Source organism: Suricata suricatta, chromosome 4 (genome assembly GCF_006229205.1).
Source record: "Suricata suricatta isolate VVHF042 chromosome 4, meerkat_22Aug2017_6uvM2_HiC, whole genome shotgun sequence".
Lineage (NCBI taxonomy): Eukaryota > Metazoa > Chordata > Mammalia > Carnivora > Herpestidae > Suricata > Suricata suricatta.
In genome coordinates, this window is record NC_043703.1 from 62,903,301 (window position 1) to 62,928,454 (window position 25,154).

Sequence of the window (25,154 nt, forward strand, 5' to 3'; positions counted from 1 at the left end):
TCCCCTTAAATATCATTTACTTACATGTTAAGGCTTCTGGATTTCCCTCAAATCTGCAGGATTTTCCTTCGTGAAGTAAACATCTTTGTCTGTGTGTATGTGTGTGCACTTGCACGTGTGTGTGTCATGGTCTATTTGTCCTACTTGACAGATAGGACATTTGTAACCATACAACATTGTATCTTTGAATTAAGATGAAAGTGTATTTTTTAATTTCAAATATAATACTTTCTTACTTTTCTTCCCAAAAAGTTCTTCAAATTCTCTTATTACCTTCCTTAAAAACAATTTGCTGGATAGCGCTTTCCAGTTAAAATTCTAATTTGAGTTTTCCAATTTCAATTAAGTCAGACTTGAAGAACTTCTTAACTTAAAGATGCAATAGATAAAATTCAAAGATATCTGTGAACTAGGAGAGAAAAACTGTATCTTTATTTTTACTAACTTCCAAGTAGAATATATAATTTCCTTCAATTATGAACATAAACTAAAAAGCTAGGTTTGCTTGAGATTCTTGTGTCTTTGTCAATAGTAGAAATCATAGACATTTCCCTCTCATATTACCATTTTAACATATGCTTGATATATTTACATGTTGTTCATTATTTCAAAATTAATCTAATTACTTGCCAATAGGTCTTTGTTTTTAATGCATTAATAGAGAAGAATATGTGTTCTACATCACATCTTAGTCTCTAAATAGATTTTAAATATAGTAAAATACTTTTTCTGTATAATATTATGCATTTATGTTTCAAAATAGTCCTTATGAATGAGAATACTCTATTTCCAAAGGACTCCGTGGTACATGAAAATTTAAGAAACTTTGATTTAGAACCATATGCACATAATAGTAGCTGATTCCTTTTGAGCTGTTTTTTATAATTATTTTCTGGATTAAGGTTTCTTTAGATGTCAGATCAAACTATTAGAGTCTTTAAAATTTCAGCTACTCAGAAGTAGTGGAAAGCACAAGAGTCTTTGCTCTTATAGATCAGCTGTGAACATACCGATAAATTGTTGGGCCTATGCTGAGATCAGGAGCAAAGGGAATTAATTTTTCTGCACCAGTAGAATTTTGAACTCTGTTTCGTCTTTCCAGGCAACAATATGGGCCTAAATTAAGTTGACTTAGTTTATATAAGATTCTAACCTAACTATTCATTTGTTCATCCATCTTTTCATTCATTCATTTATTCATTCATTTGACAACTACTTGGTTTTTGTGCGTGTATGTGTGAAAATTTCAAATTCTAAATAACTGACATTTAATGAAATTTTAAACATAACTCTAAGTTGAAACTCCCTTATGTTGATTTGAGTTAGACTGAGTATATGAAAGAGATAAGTTTAATATTTATAATCTTGGGCTTTAAAAAATGTAGGTTTTGATACATTAGATTAAAAAATATTGATGTTAAAAGAAAGATGAAACTAGAGAATTCAACAAATTTTTATTGAAACACTTTTAAAAAAGGGCCTCATAAATTTTCTATTATAGTGCCATCAACTGGAATACTTAAAAATTGAATGAATCACAGAAATTTCATGTTACAGGGGATATTCTTTTTCATATAGCAGAGATATTAAGACTCATTCACAAGATAATTAACCAATTAAGCATAGGTCCAATTTAGAAAGTGGATCTATTTAGTCTTAGTAATTTAGGATACACCAAATAATATTATATAAGTAAATTTCTTTTACTCAATTTATATAACCCACTTTAATAATGCTTAATTTAAGGGAATGAATACTCTTAAATTGGAATGAATGTTACTTCAGGATAAATTTCTCTCCAAGAAATTTATATGTCAGTATTAATAGTTCAAAAATATCTATTTTAGTGATGAAGAGACATATCTATATTTGGGTAGAATATCATACTCTAGATTTTAAACTCTATGCCTTAGATTGGTGCTCAACCACTTTAAGGTGAAGAATTTGGATAAATTTGAGAAACACAATCCATTTGTGAGTTAATAGGTTCCTTATGTATTTGTCACTTTTAATGTTATATGACCCGAAAATGATTCAGTTAATAATGTAACTAATGTTATGCTAAGGTTGACAAAAAAAATTGGACAACTATTCATTCATAAAGCTTAAACAGAAGAAAAAGCCAGAGCAATCTTTCAGTTATGCAATATAAAAAAACATTTACCTGGTTTCAGGAGTCTCTTTAAATTTCCTATTCTACTTAGTTGTAGATTACTGGGTGAAATATGTCACTCAAATTTATATTTCAAGAGGTGGTGGGTGCCTGGGTGGCTCCGCTGGTTAAGCGTCCAACAGTCATGATCTCGCGGTTCATGAGTTTGAGACCTTCACAGGCTTTCTGCTGTCAGCACAGAGCCTCCTTTGTTCCTCTGGATCCTTCTCTCTCTATTCCTCCCCTGCTCACTCGCTCTCGCTCTCTCTCTCTCTCTCTCTCTCTCTGTCTGTCTCAAAAACAAAAACTTAAAAATTTTAAATTTTTTGTTATTGTTTTTTATGTTATGTGTTGTTTATTTATTAGTGATCTGAGGATCAATTTTTATGCATGTTTGTTTGCCTGGGTGTAATCTTTAGATTTTACTTCAGCCCAAGTAAGTCAAGCTTAGTATGATTTTCATGCACAGGATTATGGTCATGATATTCACATCTGTCTCTGAAACATGCCAAATGGCAAATTAAAAAAAAATTTTTTTTTAAACTATGTTTCTATCAAAAATTTTTTAGGTAATAGCTACTGAGTACCTACAGTGACATATTTATTTATTTTTATGTTGGAAATTATGCTCTTCACTTAGAACATTGGAACTCCATGAAGGAAGAGGAAGAGTTGCATCTTGAAGATACTGAATAGGGGTGCCTGGGTGGCTCAGTCAGTTGAGCATCCGGCTTCGGCTCAGGTCATGATTTCACAGTTCGTGGGTTCGAGCCCCGTATCGGGCTCTGTGCTGACAGCTAGCTCAGAGCCTGGAGCCTGCTTCAGATTCTGTGTCTCCCTCTCTATCTGACCCTCCCCTGCTCGTGCTGTCTCTCTCTCTCAAAAATAAATAAAAAACATACTAAAAAATTAAAAAAAGAAAAAGAAAATACTGAATAAAGCAAAGGACAGAGGTTGGAACAAAATTAATTGGTTTAAAAATGAAGTATGGAAGAGAGAGAGCAAGCCCATTTTCTGGATTTTCTAAAGGTTTCTGAGATCCAGTGCTTTCTATTTAAGGCTTTTTAAAATTTCTGAGTACTTAATACATAGCAAAGTTGAATCAACTGATAATGTCCGAGTTGCAAGAGCAAAACACTTGAGGGGTTATTTTACCTTTCATTGTTTCTCACCTTCTGTGACTGTTTCCTTTGTCATCTGCGCTTCATTCAGTAGCTCAGAAATCTGATTCCATGACGTCACCCATGCAAACAGTATCACAGCATGGAGCACTTACTGTCAGGCATTTTGCTAAGTTAGAAAAAAAATATATTAGCCCAAATAGTCTAACATTTCTAAAAGAACTATTTATTCTACACTTTTCAGCTCCCAATATATTAGCTACTTGTCAAGGAATGTAAAACGTGCGGCGCCTGGGTGGCTCAGTCAGCTAAGTGTCTGACTTCGGCTCAGGTCATGATCTCCCCATCCGTGGATTTGAGCCCTGCCTCAGGTTCTGTACTGCAGCTCAGAGACTGTAGCCTGTTTCAGATTCTGTGTGTGTGTCTCTCTCTCTCTGCTCCTTCCTTGCTTGTGCTCTGTCTCTCTCTCTGTCTCAAAAACAAATAAACAAACAAAAAAAAAATTTAAAAAAATAGGAATGTAAAATGTTGCAGAGTATTAAATTCATGGTAATACTGAATGAAAGTTACCAAATAATTCTTATGTCTACAGTATATTTTTACAGTTAATAGTTCATTCTAACTCTACTGGTCGATCATAGTATAAAGCAGAAACATTACCCCTGAGATTTTGACAAGTACTTAGAAAATGTTCAGAACAATTAAAACTTGTTGAGCATCTGAGGTGATGTTGCAAATACTTATTTCTTACTTTTCAGAGTATTTCACATCTTACCTATTATGGTAGTGGGTTTATAATGAATTAGTGAACATTTTTCAATTTGTTGAGAGACATGGGAATCTACTAAGTATGATAAGCATCTTTTGGAAAATGTGGACTGTTTCAGCTTCATATTCCTAATTTCTCAGAGTCTAATACAGCACCAGATGACACAGCCAATAAATATTTGTTGACTGATGTATGCATGAATGATTGAACCCAAGTAATTATAAGGTAGTATTTTAAGAAAGGAAATTGTCCAAGAGATTAATATTTTGGAAAATTTATCTTTGCTGTAGTGGAAGAGAAGACTTGAAGGTCATCAAAACCTATATTTTCTTGTTATTAGAATAGTTTGTATTTTATATTAATACTTTTTATAAAACCTTTGTGTCCCCCTTTTGGTTCACTAATGCTTCTCTTCTACTAGCTGGTTAAGCATACAGCCTTTTGCCTCACACCTTCTTTTCTCTCAATCAGCCTCTCAGTAATTTTTCCTCTTAAGAACATTTAAAAATGTACATTTTGGGGTGCCTGGGTGGCTCAGCCGGTTAAGCATCCAGCTTCAGCTCAGGTCATGATCTCGCATTTCATGGGTTCGAGCCCCGTGTCGGGCTCTGTGCTGACAGCTAGCTCAGAGCCTGGAGCCTACTTCAGATTCTGTGTATCCCTCTCTCTCTGACCCTCCCCTGCTCGCACTATCTCTCTTTGTCGCTCAAAAATAAATAAAGAACATACAAAAAATTTTAAGAACATTTAAAAATGTACATTTTGGGGCACCTGGGTGGCTCAGTCATTTAAGTGTTCGACTTTGGCTCAGGTCATGATCTCACAGTTCGTGGGTTCAAGCCCCGCGTCAGGCTCTGTGCTGACAGCTAGCTCAGAGCCTGGGGCCTGTCTTCGGATTCTGTGTCTCCCTCTCTGACCCTCCCCTGTTCATGCTGTCTCTCTCTAAAATAAATAAAAACAGTAAAAACAATTTTTAAACATACATTTTCATAACTCTGTGTTGGCCTTTGATAAACATACATTTAATGCCCACCATTTGTCCTTTTCTCTGTACCCCATCGTCTCATCCCGTAGATTCCACAGGAAAGACTCTGTGAGCATAGCCTTTCCCAAAGTCTTGCATTTTTATAGCTTTCTTTTCCAAATGATTTCAGATGAACTGAATAACTTCCCAGGAAAATGCAGTTAATACAATCTGACCCCATTATTGAAACAAAAGCCAAGCTAATTGTTATGCAATAAATAGGAAATGTTACCAAATAACTATCCCATTAAAGAAAAGTGGTCACTGATGGGCTTCACAAGACATATTTTGAACGTTCAAAGAACAAATGATTTCAGTGCTACTTATTTTTTCCCCCACAGTGTAGAAAATGGATCCATCACATTTTGGATTCTTTAAGAAGCAGATAAAATTAGATGATTGCAAAAGATTTATTGGAAAATGACATTTTCAAAGTAAAAGGAAGGAAGCAGGGTTGAGAAAAGGAAGCTATGAGACCATGTTACCAACTGACACAAATCCCTGCTGGTGTAAAGGGGAGGCCGGAGGAAAACTATCGACTCAAGGTGTCCCAGGTTCTGTGGAAAGAGCTGGGTTCTTGTCTGGCCTACTTGTGCAGTCTTTATCCTGGGCTCCAGAACTGAGGAAGAACCTGAAGGGGGGACAGCTGCGGGCTGTCGGCCTCCATGCCTTGCTGTTTTTATGACTCCGGTCTGGTGAGATGGCCAGATGAGATGAAATGAGAATGAGAAGTCAGGGGCTCTAGGGCCAAGCTTTGCCCGTAAAGCATCAGAGAACTGGATGCAAGTCACCCTCTTTACCAGGCAGGCAGTAAATCCTCCCTTGAAGAAAGATCTGAGTGGCACATCTCCCTGTCCCCGAAGGAAGAGAGAACTCATATGCTTTTTTTTTTTTATCAAGGAAGCAAGTATTCATACCAAGATTTGTGAAGATAGCATAGTAAAGATTATAAATCAATCTCACTTCTGAACATGGACAAAAAGAAATCTAAATAAAATATTAGTCTTACTAATAATGTTACATAATTGACCAAATGGGATTTATTTTAGGAATGCAGAATGTCTCAATATTAAGAAATTCATTAATTTAATTTACCATATTTTTAGGAGTAAGGGGAACAATTATACAATTATCTTCATAGAAGTGGAAAAGGCCTTAGGCAAATTCAACACTCATCCTTGATAATAAATAATAAATAATAAATAAAGCAATTCAAAATGATTTCTTTACATAACGTATGGCATAATAGATAGCTAATAGAGAGGTAGATATATAGACTGATAGGGAGGTAATTACCAAGTGTAATTTGTGATCGTCAGGAAATTGCTATAACTGCTTACAAATTCTATTTGACCCTGAAATTGCATTCCTCAGTATGTATTAGCAGACATGGACAAAAATGTGCATAGGAGCAATATTCTTAGCCACAAATAGAAACTGGAAATCCCACAAATGTTATCAAGATGAAAATGTCAAATAAATTGTGCTGTATTCACAAATGAAATGTTATGCAGAATTGAAATTACAAAAATGATTACTACTAACAGTATTGATGTATTTCAAAAAGCTGACGTTGCACAAAGAAAGCTAGATGTAAACAGTACATACCTTATGATTCATTTATATAAAGTGAAAAACTATGTACAAGTGATCTATAGTGATGGAAGTTAGATTTGTGATCACAAACTGTAATGACTGAGGGCACCTGGGTGGCTCAGTCAGGTAAGCGTCCGGCTCTTGGTTTCAGCTCAGGTCATGATCTCACAGCTGATCTCAGGGTTTGTGGGTTCAGGCTCTACATCTGCTCTGCACTGGCAGTGGGGAGCCTGCTTGCGAATCTCTTTCTCTGACCCTCCCCTACTTACACTCTGTCTCTCAAAACAAATAAATAAGCTTAAGAATATATATATATATAATGACTGCGAGGTGACAAGAGAAAGACCCATGAGGTGCAGTCACTCTTGCAGATTTTTATTGTGTTGTGTCACACAGGTGCATACACATATATCAAGCTTTACATTAACATTTGTGCATTTTAATGAATCTTATACCTCAGTAAGTTCAAAATGAATAATTATTGCAGTGCATCACAATATATTAAATAAAATAGTGGAAGAATCCATGAGTCCATAATGACATGCAGTAATAAAAAAGAGAAGGGGGAATATTTTTACATACAGAGGAATACAACTTGGTAAATGTAGAAGTGATGACAGAGTAATAAAACTCCCAATTTTCAAACATCATGAAATCATTGGTGCAAGTATGTAATTTCTACTCAGTAACAGGCAATTTTTTAACAGTGTTTTTGTTTTATTACTGCTTTTCTTAATGGAATAGGAGAAGCCTTCCCTCTGGGACATGTATAAACACTGATGTGTGCCTGCCTGGCTGGCTGGTCAGAGGCCCCACAGACTCCTACACTGGGGATATTTAAGATCAAACTGTCCCAATGTCTAGTGGTCTCTGACCAGCTGGGCATCAAGCAATTAATGGTAAAGACAGCATATAATTTATTGTTGAACTTAGAATACATTTTGAGTAAGAGTAAATGCTAAGACAATTAAAATTACATAATTAAAAAATTATTAATATATTTGTGGTCTTATAAAACAGTTCCATTTAAAATTATTTTACAAAGATGAATTCTTTATAAAAGATAAAATTAAAGATGTCCATATATTTGCAAAGCTAAAATTCACAATGATTTACTGAATATTAAAACTCATGAACAGAATATTTATTCTTGGTATATTTTCACATATTTTTTTCAGTTATTTTACCATATCTTTCTCTAATACTAGGATACTTTTCTGAAATATGAATGCATTGGGGTGCCTGGTCACTCAGTCTCTTAAGTGTCCAACTCTTGGTTTCTGCCAAGGTCATAATCTCACAGTGGTGGCCTCAAGCCCTAGATCAGGGTCCGTCCATTCTGACAGCACAGATCCTGCCTGGAAGCCTCTCTCTCCTGCTCTCTCTGCCCCTCTCCCACTTGCACACATTCTCTCTCTCTCTCTAAAAATAAATAAATTTTGAAATATGAATACTTTTTAGTATGGTTATTTATATTATATTATTTTTTTCATAAAATTTCCTGAAATATTTTTCAAAGCTGAATTTTATGATTAATAAATTTAAAATCGTTGACAGCTTTTGAAACCTAGAGAAATCTAGAATGAAATTATACTGAATTCAGAACCCACTTCCAATTGCATCTTAAATATACATTTAATATAGGAACTTATTTACTTATATTGTTTTGTTTTCCCTTATGTCTGAGTTAGAAAAAAGTTAAAGTCTTAGTAAAAGATTACTTGTTCAGTTTTGATTAATGAAAGTTTTCTTTGTAATAAATATATAAACTTTTAATTAATGTAATATTTAAAGTAAGAACTGTTTATTTAAAAAGTAATGATATATATATTGACCCCACTTAATATATAATGCTAACTCAACAGTGTTGTTCCTTTTGCATTTATAATCAAATTTTAAAATTAATATGTACTATCTTTATCAGCTGATTGCATACATATTAAATAACCTTTAAATAGACAACTATATCTCATTAATCTTTACATAGTGTTTCTTACAAAACAAATAGATATTCTAAAGTTTTCTTAATGTTTATTTATTTTTGGGAGAGAGAAAGAACATGAGCAGGGGAGGGGCAGAGAGAGAGGGAGACACAGATTCCAAACCAGGCTCCAGGCTCCCAGCTGTCAGCCCAGATCAGCACAGAGCTTCACGTGGGGCTCAAACTCATCAACTGTGAGATCATGATCTGCGCTGAAGTCAGATGCTTAACTGACTGAGCCACCCAGGCGCCCCTAAACAAATGGATATTCTAAATGGCCGGATAAATTAGAATCATACAGGTTTAATTCTTCTCATATAAATATTATGCTTCTATTTTAAAGTAGTATAATTAAAGTCTCACATGAGTTTTGTTTTGCTTTTGATCCTCTTGTGTTTTCACATAGTTGTTTTGCTTTTGATCCTTTTGTGTTTTCCTTCATATTTTATAGCATATTTTACTATGACATGTGTCATCAGTTTTTCTGCCATGCTTGTTTAACTTGTTCTTATATAGCATTTATTTTCGTAGATGCCTCTACCACTCTGTGCCTTGAGGAAGAAATATTAAACCAAAAATTGTAAAGCAGCATGGTGTAGTGTGTTACGTACAGGGTGGGGGGTCAGGCAGGCGGGCCTGGGTTCAGACAGTAAGTCTTCCACTGAGGGATCATGTCTATAAAATGTGAATAATAAACAGTGAGGGTTAATGTACCTACCAGATGTTGACTAAATAGTGCCTATCCTATTATTTTTGTTGCTACCATTCCTAAAATAAAACCCCCCAAAAAGTGTGCATAGAGACATAGATGACCTGACTCACTGGGAACGACTTGTTTATTTCTGATAAAATGGTGACGCTAGCAATGGAGCACGTGCTGCCGTCTGGAAATACACAATAAAGTGATAGATGAAAATGAAAAGCATGAGGCCAGCCTTCCTAAGTTCTACTCCCAGGTTTAATCAGAGGCTTGATTTTAGGAATTCTATCTAGACAAACAAACATACAAACAAAGGAAAAAAAAAGATCGAACTAAAAGACTTTTGTTGCAGAAGAAAATCTTGGGTTCAAAACAAATCATTAATTACTTTTCAGTGTATTTCTTAACTATTCAGGGAGTCCATACCTCCAGGAAAGGAAAGCCAAGATTATCAGTCAAAAACTAAGGTGCAAGCAAGGAAGACTTTTATCAAGTAAAGAGTTCCCACAGCCACTTATTTTAAGCTTTCATAAAATGTCATAATTCAGATTAAACAAATATAATAAGAATAATGTGCCATTATATTGAAAAGTTATTTTTTTCTCTAATTTTCTCTTGTCTTTCGGCAGAAAAAAATCCACCTCCCTCCTGCAAAAACAGCCTGGCAAAAGATTTATGAACTTTGTTCAGCGTTGCTATAGCATGCTGTTTGAAATTCACAGCCTTGAACAAATGAATAAATATTCATCACCTCCGCTTTCTTCTTTTTTCTAGGTGCCTCCCATTCTCCTTGATAAGCAGTTCTCTGAATTCACTCCAGACATTACACCAATTATTTTGGCAGCCCATACAAATAATTATGAGATAATAAAGCTTTTAGTTCAGAAGGGAGTCTCGGTGCCCAGGCCCCACGAGGTCCGCTGTAACTGTGTCGAATGCGTCTCCAGTTCCGATGTGGACAGCCTCCGCCATTCCCGCTCAAGACTCAACATCTACAAGGCCTTGGCGAGCCCCTCTCTCATCGCGCTGTCAAGCGAAGACCCTTTCCTCACCGCCTTCCAGTTAAGTTGGGAGCTTCAGGAACTGAGCAAGGTGGAAAACGAGTTCAAGTCAGAGTATGAAGAGCTGTCCCGACAGTGCAAACAGTTTGCTAAGGACCTGTTGGACCAGACAAGGAGTTCCAGAGAACTGGAAATCATTCTTAATTACAGAGACGACAGTAGTCTCATAGAAGAACAAAGCGGAAATGATCTCGCGAGACTAAAATTGGCTATAAAGTACCGTCAAAAAGAGGTGAGTGTTGGCCAGACTTTTTTATCAAAATGCTGTGACTTAGTAACACTGAAGTAAACAGGTACTCTAAAATTAAATTTGGGTTTTAGAGCATTTTCTATGTAACTGTAAGTGGATGATATTTATTGTTCACCGGATTAATAATTATGAAACACATTGAAGAGTGGCAAGAAATGACTTAATAACTCGTGGTGGTGTTTGGTATATGTTTTAAAATGTACACATTTACTGTGGTATAATGGTAAAACTAATGAATTTTAGGATCTTCTCACTAAAAGTTCGGGTTCTGCCATTTATAAGTGTTGTTACTTTAGAGGACCTTGTTGCCTTTCAGATATCTTTGAGATTTGTTTTTCTCATTTGCTTAATGGACTTAAAATTTATAATATTTAATTATATATATTTATCCTAAAATATTTTCCTCAAAGATTTTTAGGAAGTATAGGGGCACCTGGGTGGCTCAGTCGGTTAAGCCTCCGACTTCGGCTCAGGTCAGATCTCACGTCCGTGGGTTCGAGCCCTGCATCAGGCTCTGTGCTGACAGCTAGCTCAGAGCCTGGAGCCTGCTTCCAGTTCTGTGTCTCCTTCTCTCTCTGTCCCTCCCCCTCTCATGCTCTGTCTCTCTCTGTATCAAAAATAAATAAAACATTAAAAAAAAAAGAAAAAAGAAAAAAAGATTTTTAGTAAGTATAAAGTGTGAGGATACTCTTAGTAAATTATAAGTATTTACATTAATAAAATACATTATTAGAAGTTATTAATAAAAGAAAAGCACTTAGTCCAACAGCAGATGAAAGTACTAAGATTTCTCTCAGATCTGGCTTAGTTCCTTGATTCATCAGGAATAAGAAGTTAAAGCAGTTAATAGCAGAAGAGTTATAAATTTTTCATGAAATTTCCATGGACTTGAATATTAAGTAAAGAAAACTCAGATCTATTATACTCATCACCCAGCATAATTGTTTTTGTTTCCATCACTGAGTTAAATGAATTCTCAAAAACCTATTTACTTCTATCTTCAGAAAATGTTGGTTCTCTGTTCATGCTTGAATTCTAGTGATGATCTATTCTAGAAAAATAGTTGGAGAAAACTATATGATGTAAGATGAAAAAGAAAAAGAGGCTTCTGAATAAAAAATGTATTCAATTTCTTTTGAAGTGAGCCCTGATTATCCCACATTGGCCGTGGCTGCTTTATCTATTGCTACTTACTAAATATTTAAGGTTCAAGATACCTGCATTTGCTTCCTTGAGCTTTTCCTGTAGTTCTTCGGTCTGTTGTCATGGGACCCTGAAACTAATTAAAATGATCTTTTCCCCTCTCAATGAAGGAAATAGCTTTTTTTCTGTGCAGTCCCTCTGATTCCCAAATCACGCACGCTAGTTTGAGACATGCCAACAGTATCCAACTAATTTATTTTCTTTTGGTTCTTATGTTTAGGACTCAGGGACCTGATATTTTAAAGGAACTGTAATAGCTTTAATATACAACTATACAAAGTGAAGAACTTTTAAAGATGAAAAGATTAAAGCTTTTAAGTTACTAAATATGACATCTAAAAGTAACAGTATGTATTGGAACTGATAAAATAAGGCAAGATATTCAGATTTTAGGCCAGGTCTTCTTGTATCTCCATTATTAACACAGTATTATGCTTTTCTTTATTTAGTTTTCTTTGGGGAGGGGGATTTAAGGGATTGGCACAGTAATTACAGATATCTTCTCCGGTGATATATCTGTTCAGTATTGCTGTCATCCGGTGGATGTGGGTGAAATGAAATTCCCAGGATGTGAAATCCATGAAATGAAGGAGGAATGTAGTGGCAGCACTGGCTGTGCTCACCTGTTGTGTTTTTGTCCCTCTGCAGTCAGTGAGACACCTTAGCTCTGCTTTTGCCTTCGCCGATTTTGGTCCCTGTATCATAACTGATTTAACTTTGTCTTTAGCCACAATGACTTTTGTGAAAGCCCTGGAACAAAATACTCATGGTGTCTTTTACCAGACCCTCATAATGAAACACTACATGACATTTCATCAAATGAAGCTGCCAAATTCCTGTCAAAAGGTTGTCCAAGACAAAAAAGTTTAATATGAATTATTAACATATTAACACATGAGTATATTTTTACTCACAAATAATTTTTATGCATTCTATCCATTCATTCATTTCTTCATTCATGAACTCTTTGAACATATTTTTAAAGTTTATTTATTTATTTTGAGAGAGAGAGAGCATGAACATATGTGCATATGAGTGGGAGAGGGGCAAAGAGAGAGGGAGAGAGAGAATCCCAAGCAGGCTTTATTTTATGGTGTCAGGACAGAGCCTGAAGCAGGGTCAGTCTCATGAGCCAGATCATTACCTACGACCTGAGCCAAAATTACGAGTTGGATGCTTAACATACTGAGCCACCCAGGTGCCCCTGAACATATATTTTATAGAACATACAGCAGAAAATGCTCAGGGCACTTAGGATTCCACTGTGGTGTGGTTCTATTACAGGAGACAATAAAACATTCAATATTTATTGTTCTCAGTTTTGTTTCTGAACCACTGAAGTGTTCATTTCTACTAAACATGTTTTCTTTGCCTAGGCTCTTTTGTATATTTCATAAAAATACAACACATGCTTAACTTCAAAGCTTACTGAACAAAAAGCCACAAATTGAGTCCTTAGAGGTGTCAGAAGAAAAGCTATAGAAAGTGTTTGATCATTTCTAAGACTGTTTTAAGGTTGTTTGTACATTTTGCTAAGATGAAGTTGTGGAATTGGAGGCTGATCAACCGTAATGATACAACAGGATGAACGGTGGCTAAAAATTCATAAACATGTACTTTGAAAATAAGAATTAGTAGTATCTTTTAAAAGATACTTTTTTAAAAGACTGCATTTGCATTTTCTCTTTTCCTCTTTCCAAATTACTATGGAGGAAAAAATCAAAACAAAATTCTTACAGAGTTGTTCTAGAGTATCTTCCGTTCAGTACCAAAGAGCACATTTCTCTTGGGTTGAACAGTTTTTCCAAAGTAAAGTAACACTGGATAACTAATAGCATTATAAAATCAAGAATAAGGTCTTACTTTCATATAAACTCTTTGAAATCATGGGTTGTGTTTTATGAAACATTCCTTAATTATCCAGAAATTATTGACTTCAGAATATTTAAAATTTTCTGTTAAGATCATGTGTCTTAAATGAAACTGCTTTGGCATAAGTGTCTTGCCTTGTGTCTTTTTACCACAAGTTTTCATAGTTCTAGTCTAAAAATGTTTGAGGTTTGCCTTTGGTCTGTCTCTTATGATTTTGGAATGCCTCCTTATTATTCTTCACATGGCTAAGTTCTACTCACTTTTTCAAGCTCAGCTCAGGTCCCCTCTCCCACAGGGAGATTACTTGAAGCAATTCCCCTCCATAGAGCCTGTGGGGTAAATGCCCTCATTGCCCACATTCTGTTTTGCTTGTATTATTACATTTCTCTCTTCCCCTCCAGATGTGAGTGCCAGGAACACATCTGTCTTATTTACCAGTCATACTTTGGTACTGACAGATAGAAGGTGTTCAATATGAATGCACCTGAATGAAGTTTCAGAATCCTTTAATTCTGGAAGCTTCCCTGCATATTTCTTTGTCTGACTAAATTGCAGTGTTACCTAAATACCTAATAACAGCCTTCTTATGAATTCAAATATTAAAACAATTCATGTTGCTGGGACTTGACTGCGGGCTTGTTTCAGTATTCTGTAATAGCATCCAAAACGAAAGGCCTGCATTAATTGCATATCATGGATATTTTTATAGACAAGAGAGGATTTTATAGTTCCATTAATTCTAGAGTAATGATGTTGCCATTGTATTGACCATATACTAGTAAAATAAACATAATCTAGTAGCTAGCAATTCAAAATCGATATATGTTAAGAACTAGGTTAAGTTGTGTGGGCCAAGAAAAGATGCAGAACTGAAATGAAATAAAAGGATTGATTTGAGGCCTCAGAATTGCAATCTGGGAGCACAGATTTGAGTAACAACCCAAATTGTGTCTCAGGGAACTAGGGAACAAAAGTCAGGGGTTTTTAAAGGCAAGAAGGAATGCTTGTATAAGTTGTTTGGTAGGTGCTGATGGCAGAGAACTGATCTTGACCCAACATCGTTGTTGCTATGGCCATCGCTAAGCAAAGGTCCATTATGATAGCGAGTTGCAGATTTCCCCTGCAGGGTCCATGGAATATTTGCACTTTGGCCCCATTCAAACGTTAACAGTTCTACCCTGGTGAGGACATGCATAAAGCCTACCTTTTAATGGCCTCCCAGGTCCCTTTTAAAACCTCTTGACATAAGTGACTCTATTTAATATCACCTTTTACAGTTGTGAACATGGTTTATTATACTTAAACCTCCAAAACAAAAAAGTATGATTTTTTTTTCCCGTGAGGAATCTGAGTGGTGAATGACGTGCAGTGTTAACACATAAATGTTGGGGTCTGGATGCAGATCTTAACTATACAAGCTGCTCTAACTGTCACACATCATTGGCTCTACCTGGGTGTCATCCTCTTAGACCTGTGGCATATCTGACCCAAGTGGAGTTCCTAGCTTGGTTCAGTTGAGCATGAGAGTTTATTTCATGACTCAGCTTCTTCTTAATTTAGCCATGCATTTCAACATTAATGTTTTTTGTTTTTGCGTTGTGATAAAGCACCTGATTTCTTCAAAGAGGGCAGAGCCTCCTTTTCCTATCTTCCTTAACCCACTTTTATTTTTTTATTCTTCAATTAATACTCTCTTTAGTCTCAATCTGAGGAAAAATCAGGGAAAGTCTTCTTCACCAGGGCCAGAAGCCAGAACTCCATTTCAGTGTTACTTCTCAAAATAAACAGTGTCAAAGAAAGCTGGAAAAAACCAGAGCCAAGCACCCACCCCCCTGGAACTGATTCTCTTCCTGTGTATTAATTAGATAAAGGCGAGGCATGATTGAAGACATGTCTTAACAGGGAACTAGTCCCTTGGTTCCTGGTGTAATTTTTGCAGATACAGAATTTACGGCAGTTAAAATCACTTATATGTTATCACTGTTCTTGCCTAATATTTGTAAGATCAGTGTATGTGTGTAGAGAGCTTGATGCATTCCTTACATATTTTCATAGCAAAGTCCTTGCCTCATTTCAGTTACACGTGATTGAGTACATTGTGAAGTATATAGTCCAAATTAAAGAAGCCTAGATGATGAATAATAATAGAAACCAGTGAAATACATTATTTTGTGTGAAAGCATTACAATTCAATCTCTTTATGGCTCTTTTAAATTAAAGTGAAAGAAATGATCTCTACCTAGTCAACAGCATTTTTTTTCAGTTTTATTTTCCCTTTTGTGAAGGTCCACAACACCTTTGCAACATTAACTTTAAAGTCTGGTTCTAATCTGGGTTCTGTCTTATAAATCAACTAATAGAGTTGTTGAAGAGTCATCAGAAAAATCAACATTTGAACAGTCCTTCTTATCTTTTGTTTACCTTGTCATGGAGCAATGAGAGAAATGTGAAGAGATTCATGTCAGACAGATCCCATCCATAGCATGGTGAACTCAGTTGATTCCAAATATTCCAAAGCTCTTTAAAGCCTTCAAGACTTATGGTTTTATGTTTCTTGGTTTATTCAAAACGTCTTAATGTGAAATCAAGAACCAAACCTACTGTCAGAAAGGAGACCCTGGGGGTAGATTTGGGGACAGGGGAACCACAGAGGATTTAGCCCTAACACAATCAGGGGATCCCCTGGGTGGGAGAGAAGGAGATGTGAAGGGGAGGACATCAAAAGAGAGTTGGGCGCATAAGAGATTCTTAAATACAGAGGACAAACTGAGAGTTGATGGGGGTGAGGGAGCAGGAGGGGAAAGGGGAATATGGGTGATGGGCATTGAGGAGGACACTTGTTGGGATGAGCACTGGGTGTTGTATGTAAATGATGAATCACAGGAATCTACCCCAGAAGCCAAGAGACGCTGTATACACTGTATGTTAGCTAACTTGACAATAAATTATAAAGATATATATTTATTTATTTAAATATATGTGTATATATATAAATATATATATTTGTTTAAAAAGGAGATTCGTGCAAAAAACAAAAATAAAAGAGGGCTGGGCAATTGGAAGAGCAGTTAAATAATAGATGGAGAAGAAACAAAGGAAATTTGTATTCTTAACTACATACAGCCAGACTTAACTGTATATCATAAGTTTTGTTTTTTTTATTCTATAAACTTTTTATTGGTAAGTTTATAATGCCAAAAATGTTTTAATTCAAATTTTATTTTAAAAAAACCATACGTGACTTCTTAAACTTAGACTTGCTACTGTTTGGATTTCATATTCAAAATGAATAAAACATACTACTCAGGCTTTTTATCTACCTGAAATCTACATGGGAAGCCCCTTCCGGAGATCCATCGTCAGACTCCATTTTGTTCTTGTGGTAGTAGTTGAGGAAAAATAGCACTCGAAGTATGTACTTCTTAATTGGAAACTGCCATCTCTCAAGGATGCACCACTACCCATCTCCATCCAAGAAACCACAGAGAAATCAATGATAATGTTTTTTCCCAGCTATTGTATCAAAACCGTGGAGTGGCGCTGGCCAACAATGGCTGTTTCCTCTTGATCCAGTAGACATTGCTGGCTGGTGTGCAGCCATGCAAAGCTTTGCTTTGGCTACAAACCAGGTAGAGGAGCTGATCAATTATCATTATTATTATTGTTATTGTTATTATTAACAATTGTTTTTTAATCTTGTGTTTCCCTCCTTTTTCATTCTTGTTTAAGTGTGTGGTGTCTAAAATATACCTTTCATAACTTTCTTGTGCCTGGTAAATTCCACATCAAAGTATGGATATTTGGAGGGAATAACATCTCATCCTAGAGAGACACTGTCTCATGGACATCAAATAACTATTCCAGAATTCACTGAGAGTACTGCTAGGGAGAAAAGTGAGAGAAGGTACTGCATACGGTGTTCTCCTTCATAACTGAGATTTTCTTACTAAAATAACTTTGAGACTCATTTATATAAGTAAATATGAAAATGCCTTTGCCATAGTTTGGTTTACTTATTTAGCACATACTTATTTATTTGAATTCAGTTTATTTACCATGTTCCTCTGTTTTTCTCTCTCTTGGTTTTTGAACTGTTTCGAAAATGTTTATGTCCTTCAGATGTCTTCTCAAATACCACTTCCTCTGGGAAAGCTCTTAAGCTATCTTCAAGTCACAAATAACTATTGCTTTCTCTTGTTATGGCAGCTTTATTGTGCATGTTGACTTTGCTTCTTGTTTGCACATTTTGTTTCTCCAACTGAGCTTTTTGCCTTTGGTCTTACTTCCTCCAATCCAATGCCTACAGCCCCAGTAAATGTGTTTTGTCTTGTTTTGTTTTTGTTTTGTTTGTTGAACTTTGTTTTTGTTGCGTTTTGCAAGATAATGCAAGTCCAGAGTTTAGCATACTTCCTGGTATATTTTCCCATGAAAGGGTAGCTGTCTATTCTTATTAATTATTACTATAACTGTCACTGGTTTTGTTTATCCCTTCATAGACTCTCCAATATAAAAGACCAAACACATACAGGAAAGGGCTATATTCCATTCCATTGTATACTATGCAGTAAAAAGGGTTGGCTTCATCATTAAACACTTTAATATCTGTAACGAATATTCGTCTAAGCTTCATGGCTCACATTACACTTTTACCCATCAAAGACAAGTTTATCCTTTTTCACTTTATTGGTATAGTCAGTACACTGACCCATTTATATTAAACCATATACTCTCATCAAAGATACATAATGTATAATTTTTATTCAAACCCTTCAGGTTGCCCATATTCTAATGCTTCCATTATAGGCTTTCGAAAGTAACTCATGTTGTATATGGGTTTGATTTGAGTTTGTCCTTCTGACTTGTATTTTTAAATATATGTTAGGCACTGGTACCCCTATACCGCCGCGCCTCAGAAGCAGGAACCGAATCAAAGCCGCCCTCATTAAAACAGGGAGGCACACAGCAGGACTTGAATGCATAAGGCTGCCCTGAGTGCTACAAATAATTATGAGACTTGTACGGGCGATGAAAAGCGCACTCCTCCAGCTCACGCATCTCTCCCACTGTTCTCCGGAGCACGCTCACTGACCGGTTTCTAGGCCTCTGCCTCCCTGTCCTCCACATATATGTTCATATATGCGCACATCTGCCGCTGCGAAGCAGAGACACCCTGGCCCACAGACTCCCCCGTGCTTCCGCGCAGCCCCCCAGGAGGGACCAAATGTTCTTGGGCCTGCTTCTGTGTCCTGGATGAAGCAAATGCCTGTTCAGGACCCCTCAGCCCGGCTGACAGAACTACGACAGGTCATTAGGCACTTAATTTAACACTAGGTTTCTAGGGCTTGGAATTCAAAGCCCATGGGTTTTGTGTCTTTCTTACAACTAATTAAATGATATGAAACCACTTTCTCCTAATTCGTATCTGAAAATGATAGGGTTTAGCCCCACAATTAAATACGAAATTGTATATGACCAAAACGTTGTAAATATGTATCCTTTGAAACTGCATTCATGAGGCACCTGGGTGGCTCAGTCTGTTAAGCGTCTGGCTTCGGCTCAGGTCATGATCTCACGATTCTTGGGCTCGAGCCCCACGTCAGGCTCTGTGTTGACCACCAGCTCAGAGCCTGGCACCTGTCTTCAGATCCTGTGACTCCTTCTCTCTCTGACCCTCCCCTGTTCATGTTATCTCTCTCTCTCTCTCTCTCTATCAAATAAATTCTAAAAAACATTTAAAAAAATAAACTGTATTCATTAGAAAGTGAGAGATGAATATCTTATGAGAGATGAATATCTTATTAATTTGATACTGCTTTAAATAAGTACAAAAAGGAAAGGGTTAGGCAATTTATTTTCAGAGAGGCAGCCTCTTCTATTCACCTGACAGAAATGCACTGCCCTCAGGTTAGCAGCAGTTTCCAATGTAGCTTTCATTTGTCACAGATATTAACTAAAAACATAAATTGAATGATAATATAATATATTTGAGAAATCCACAGTGTATCAGACACCTCCTCTCAGTATTCAGATGAATTACTCTTCTGTATAAATCCAGTCTCTCTGTCTCCATGATGATTGACAAGGAAGAGTGGCAATAAGCTCACCTATTTTCCATTATTAAGAGCTGAGCTTTTAAATGGAAATCCATTTCTTGTGTTTCTTTTCCACAAAACTCACATTTACATATGAGGGTTATTTTTCCTGGGTCATTATTATTGCTCATATTTTCTCTGACTCTCATCACTAAGCAAAATTAAGAGTTACCAGTTTTTGAAACCGTCCATTTAATGGCTTATTCCAACCCTCATTATTTCCCAGAAAATTATAAAAACCCAGTAGATTGTCTTGGAAATCCATAAAACAGAAACACTGTTCACAAGAAATGTCTGATGGCTTTGAGATATAAACTCCTGCTCAAGATCCCTTATAAATTATGCACCAGAGAGGAGACGTTTTAGCTTATCCTTACCCTTGCTTGGGCCATATGAGGAACAGTCACAATTTTTCTAAATAGAGGTTACTTTTGCTTGTTTGAATTCTTGGAAGCGGAAACGTACAGTAAAACCCTCTGGATTGTTGATGCCTGTGCTGTAATTTGGTGATCCGTGATTCTGACGCTGTGTTAAGTTTACAGATTGCTTCTAGGTAATATAGAACTGGTACAATCACACAGGATCATGTTCTTGTGTTTTCTGTCACTTTCCATTTCCTTTTCTCCTTCAGCTTTAGGAGCACACAGTGGCTTGCCCTTTGCAGCCACAGCAAAAAATTAAGGTCTTCTTCCTCCATGGTCTTCTTTTTACTTTCATCTTGACTCAAGCTACCTGGCTGTCTGCTTCCTGAATGTTTGTAAAAAGGCCTGCTTTCCCTATGACCACGGTACCGCCTCAGTTGTAAATGATAGATACTATTGTTTTTCTTCATGGCATTCTCTAAGCTCGGGAACTTTTGCCAGGAGTCTCTGGGACATGCCTCCTAGAAGCTCTTTTTCCACATTCTCCTCTTTACCTGCTGGAGGAGGCTAGAAATCTTGTTGGCAGTAAACCCACAAGGAAGCTAGTGGAGGGGGGTTAGGGGCTTTGGCCAAGAGATGCTCTTTCTCCCTCCGGGTACCATTAATTCCACAAATGCTTACTGAGTTTCTATTCTGCGCCAAAACCAAGGTGACAGCAAGCCCTAGGCCAAGTTTAAAGTTCTTCTAGAAGTTTCCTAAACCCTGGATTTTTTACCTTTTCTTAGATAATATAATAAAGTCCACGTGTATGCTCTGGAGTGCTTAATCATGCACCAAATGCTGACTATGAACCAAAAATATCACTGTATCCAGATCTCACTAACACTTTATATATTACCTCTTTCCCTCATTTTTGCTCCTCCCTCCCTTTCTTCCTTCCTTATTTGGTCATCACTTATTCACTGAAGAAGCCCTTACTATTTGCTACTCCCTGGTGATGCTGAAATCAAAGACAAAAGTCTTGCTCTCAAAATAACTACCAGATTATTAGGTAGGGACGGAAGACAAATGAATGACTGTCACAGTGTGGGTCACAGAAGCTATGGTGGAGCTGCCTTCCTAAAGACCTGGAAATTGGGTCCCAACTCTGCCGAATGCCTCCTGGAAAAGAAAGCTTCTTAAGTGAGTTTCAGTGGAAAAAAATAGGAGTTGCCCAAGCAAAGAAGTTAGAAAAAGGCACTTCAGATCATGTTACAGATCATGGAGGCAAGAAAGAGACCAGAGCAAAGAGACTGTCTTCATTGTCCTCTGTCCTCATTGCCACCCCCGGCCTCTCTCCAGCCTTTCCCTCTGCCTGGTGTGTGTGGATGTCTCATGTATCATGTCTCAGCTCATATTATCACCTTCTCCGGGTTGACTTCCAGAACACCCAATCTAATTACTCTTCTCCCCAGCCCCCACCCTTAGTTGTTTCCTTTCATATCATGATGCTGTTACCTTCCCTCCCCTGTCTACTTATCATCCTTTCTGACTTGATTATCACTGGAAGCCCAGTTCTTGGAACAGAGGAGTGCTGAGTAAAAAGATTCCAAGTCAGGGGTGTGATAGAAGTAGAGGTGAGCGAAAAAAGCCAAAGATTTGGTCCCAAAGGCATATGAATTTTATAAAATCTTGTGCTACTTAATTGTGATTTAACCATATAAATCAATATTACCTTTATTACTTTCTCAAACTCTTACTATCCAAAGATGAACTCATTATCTTTGTCTTTAAGCCCAGTCCTTCTTACATCATCTCTGAGCACTCCCAGTTAGTTGTGTCAAAAATCTGAGTCACCCTTGATTATTTTATATCCATCATCTCCAAAGCTTGATGTGGCAGATGAACGATGGCTGCAAATTGAGGTGCCTTCTAATTATCCTTCTCTCAGCTCAGAGCCTGCCTTGCCTACTTGTCTGACCAACAGAATGCAACAGAAGTGACTTTTTGTAACTCCCAGGGCTCAGTGGTCAGAAGCCTGGCAGCTCTGTGGGAAACCTGAGATGCCATGTAAGAAGTCTGTCCGAAGGCCGCCACACTGGAGAGGCAATGACTACTCAGGTAGTCATTCTTACTGAGAGTCACACTGGAGCCCAGCCTTCCAACCCTTCACGCAATGACAAGACTTGTAAAAGTCAACTTTGACCTTTCTCAGGCCATTTTCTAGCTGAGTCCTGCTGAATAACTTCTGTTGATACCCTTTGGAACAGAAGAATCAACCAACTCAGCCCTGTCCAAATTCCCAGTTCACTGTTATGGACTGTATGTTTGTGTCCCCTCAAAAAAATTCATGTGTTGAAACCCAACCCCAATGTGATGGGTCCTTTGGCAAGTGATAAGGCATGAAGGGGGACCCCCCAAGAATGGGATTATTGCCCTTATAAAAGAGGCTTCAGAGAACTCCCTACTGTGAGAGAATACAGCAAGAAGATGAGGTCTCACCAGACACCTTTTATGTGGTACATTAGAGTCCCCAACCTTCAGAACTATGAGAAATGAATGTTTCTTGTTTAAGCCACCCAGTCTGTGCTACAGAATAACTTGATCATTGGTGAGGAGAAAGCAACAAAGCCTTGTGTATAATTTTTGTTTTCCATCCCTTGTGTTTATGGCACTGGTAAATGCCATAGGGAAGGACAAAAAAAATAGTAAATAGCTCCCTTGAGGTGGAAGGGAGATACTATTAAGTAATATTTAGACAAACATATCAAACATACAATTATTTTGTATGACTTTGCTTTTAATTATTTTGACTAAATATTTATCATAAAATAATGTACTTTTAAAAACATTGATTAATATCCATCTCTATCTCTTATAGTTTGACTCACATCCGTTCCAACAAATGGCTATAAATACTGTTTACATAGCATTATCATGTGATTACAGCTTAGGTACCAGGAAGCTGTAATGGCTATTAAAATATAACTGAGATTTAATTGTATCGAACCATTTTAGTTTTTGTCCTTCCTATGTACTTTCTCATCTTTTTCCATTCTGGTTTTACTTACCATTTTATCGTTCTCCATGGGCCACTGGTTGCTGACACAGTTCTGGCTGGGACTCTGGCTCTACAGACAGAGATTTGAGTTTTGCAGATTTTTCTGTTAAGGGAAAAAATGGGAAAATGATCAATATCCCAAGACAATACAAACAGCACTGGCCTTTGTGATAAGGCCAGTAATCTAGCTTCTATGTGGTGACTGTGTGCATTGAGTGTCTTAAAATCTCAGCAAACCATTTGGAATAGGACAGTGAATGAATAGTCAAGAAAATCTGTTCTCCAAGAATACCGGAGAATGAAGAGATCTAAAAGTATTGCAGATAATGTACCAAATAGTTGAATTTTAAGCAACAACACTTTTTGCTTATAATGTAAACAATTTGTATTAAAGCCATTGTCTAAAAATCTAAAATACATAATGAATCTTTTCTCTATAAGTCAGAGTTCTGGAAAGAACTCTGTGGTCTAGTTGTCAGTTTAAGGTTTTTTAAACACTGATATTCATAGCTTTTTTCAGCCCCTACTATCATTTTTATAGTTTTGAAGTCTTTCTCCTTACTCTTAAGCTTTCAATTATCAGTTCTTGTTAGAGTTAATGCAGCTGCACTTTTATATTTATCTCATACTCAGTTTTGGGTCAATCAATCCAGTAACTACTCCAAGTAAAAGTGTGAGAAAATAAAGGCAAAATTCTCCAAGAAAAAGCCTGAGAACTCCTTTATAAATACCATGCAAAAGATTTGATGCCTGAATACTGTGACATCAACTTCTCTGAGACCTTTTTTGCTTTCTTAGGTTTCAGATGGATCAAGGTTGCCTAACAAATTACTTGTATTTCAAATGAATATGAGTTAGTGTGTGTGTGTGTGTGTGTGTGTGTGTGTGTGTGTGTGTATACAAGTAGATAAGATACCATGTTGTGGAAATGTTTACGTCTTTTGAAAATTAAAGTCTAATTAATCTAAATGAGGTAGAGCAATTTCTATAGACTTCATAGGAAATATTAACATTTAAATTAATTTAACCAGACATTTAATATGTTAGAAATTATCAACATAGGAACAAATGGGAGAAATGCTTTTAGCATTTAGAGAATTATTTAATCATAAGAGAACTACAGCAAGAATTTTTTAAACTAATTATATCAGATACACTTCATTACTTGCACTGAACCAAATTACCTAGGTAAGCAGTGAAAGAATACTGATGATGCTTATTTTTGCTCTAATACTTCATGAAATGCTCCACTAAATTTTCATGCAAAATATGTTGAAATTGCAGCGGTTTGAACTTCTTTCACAACAAGCAACCAAAAATTATTAGAAAGGTCTTCGCAAGCAAATAATTTTGAGGTACTTGGAGAGAAGTAGCGGCGGAGGGGGTAGTTGTAGATAGCAGTATTCAGCATATGATATATTTGTGGTATTGGCAGTTCCCAGCTTTCCTAAAGAACTTGAGCTTTTTTCTTTACTTTCATTCAATTGGTGAGAAATTTTCCATCAGGGAAGTAACAATAATAAATCTGTAAAAACACTAACTCTGGTGGTATCAGTAAGTTATTTTACTTTTAACATCTTGCCTTTATTGTGTTATGTCGACCCCATGTTTGTCATCTATAGAAGGTACAGGAGATCCAATCCATCATCCAAATCCTATTGCTTTAATGTTATTTTGAAGGCAATTTCAGTAATGTTCACAGCAATTAGGTGGAATGATTTTATGGGATGATTTATGGCCCCTCTCCCAAAATCCATATTTTGAAGCCCTATCTCAAAATGTGACTATATTGGGACATATGACCTTCAAAAGGTAACGAAGTTAAAATGAGGCCAGTAAAGTAGACACTAATCCAATCTGACTGGTGTCCTTATAAGAAGAGGGAATTTGAACATACAGAGAAAGATACCATATGCACACATACAGAGGAA

At 36.5% G+C, this 25,154-nt stretch overlaps 1 protein-coding gene across 6 annotated transcripts in view; it reads left to right on the top strand.

Moving 5' to 3' along the window:
• Positions 1 to 25,154, top strand: part of TRPC4 (transient receptor potential cation channel subfamily C member 4) — a 140,706-nt gene that overhangs the window by 27,034 nt on the left and 88,518 nt on the right. For 5 of the 6 annotated variants that reach the window (XM_029938598.1, XM_029938597.1, XM_029938599.1 and 2 more), the window contains exon 2: positions 10,118 to 10,636. The exons of the other annotated variant lie outside the window; for it this stretch is intronic. In XM_029938598.1, the coding sequence (XP_029794458.1) occupies positions 10,118 to 10,636 (519 nt within the window). The remainder of the gene's footprint in view (positions 1 to 10,117; positions 10,637 to 25,154) is intronic. 6 annotated transcript variants of the gene reach the window in all.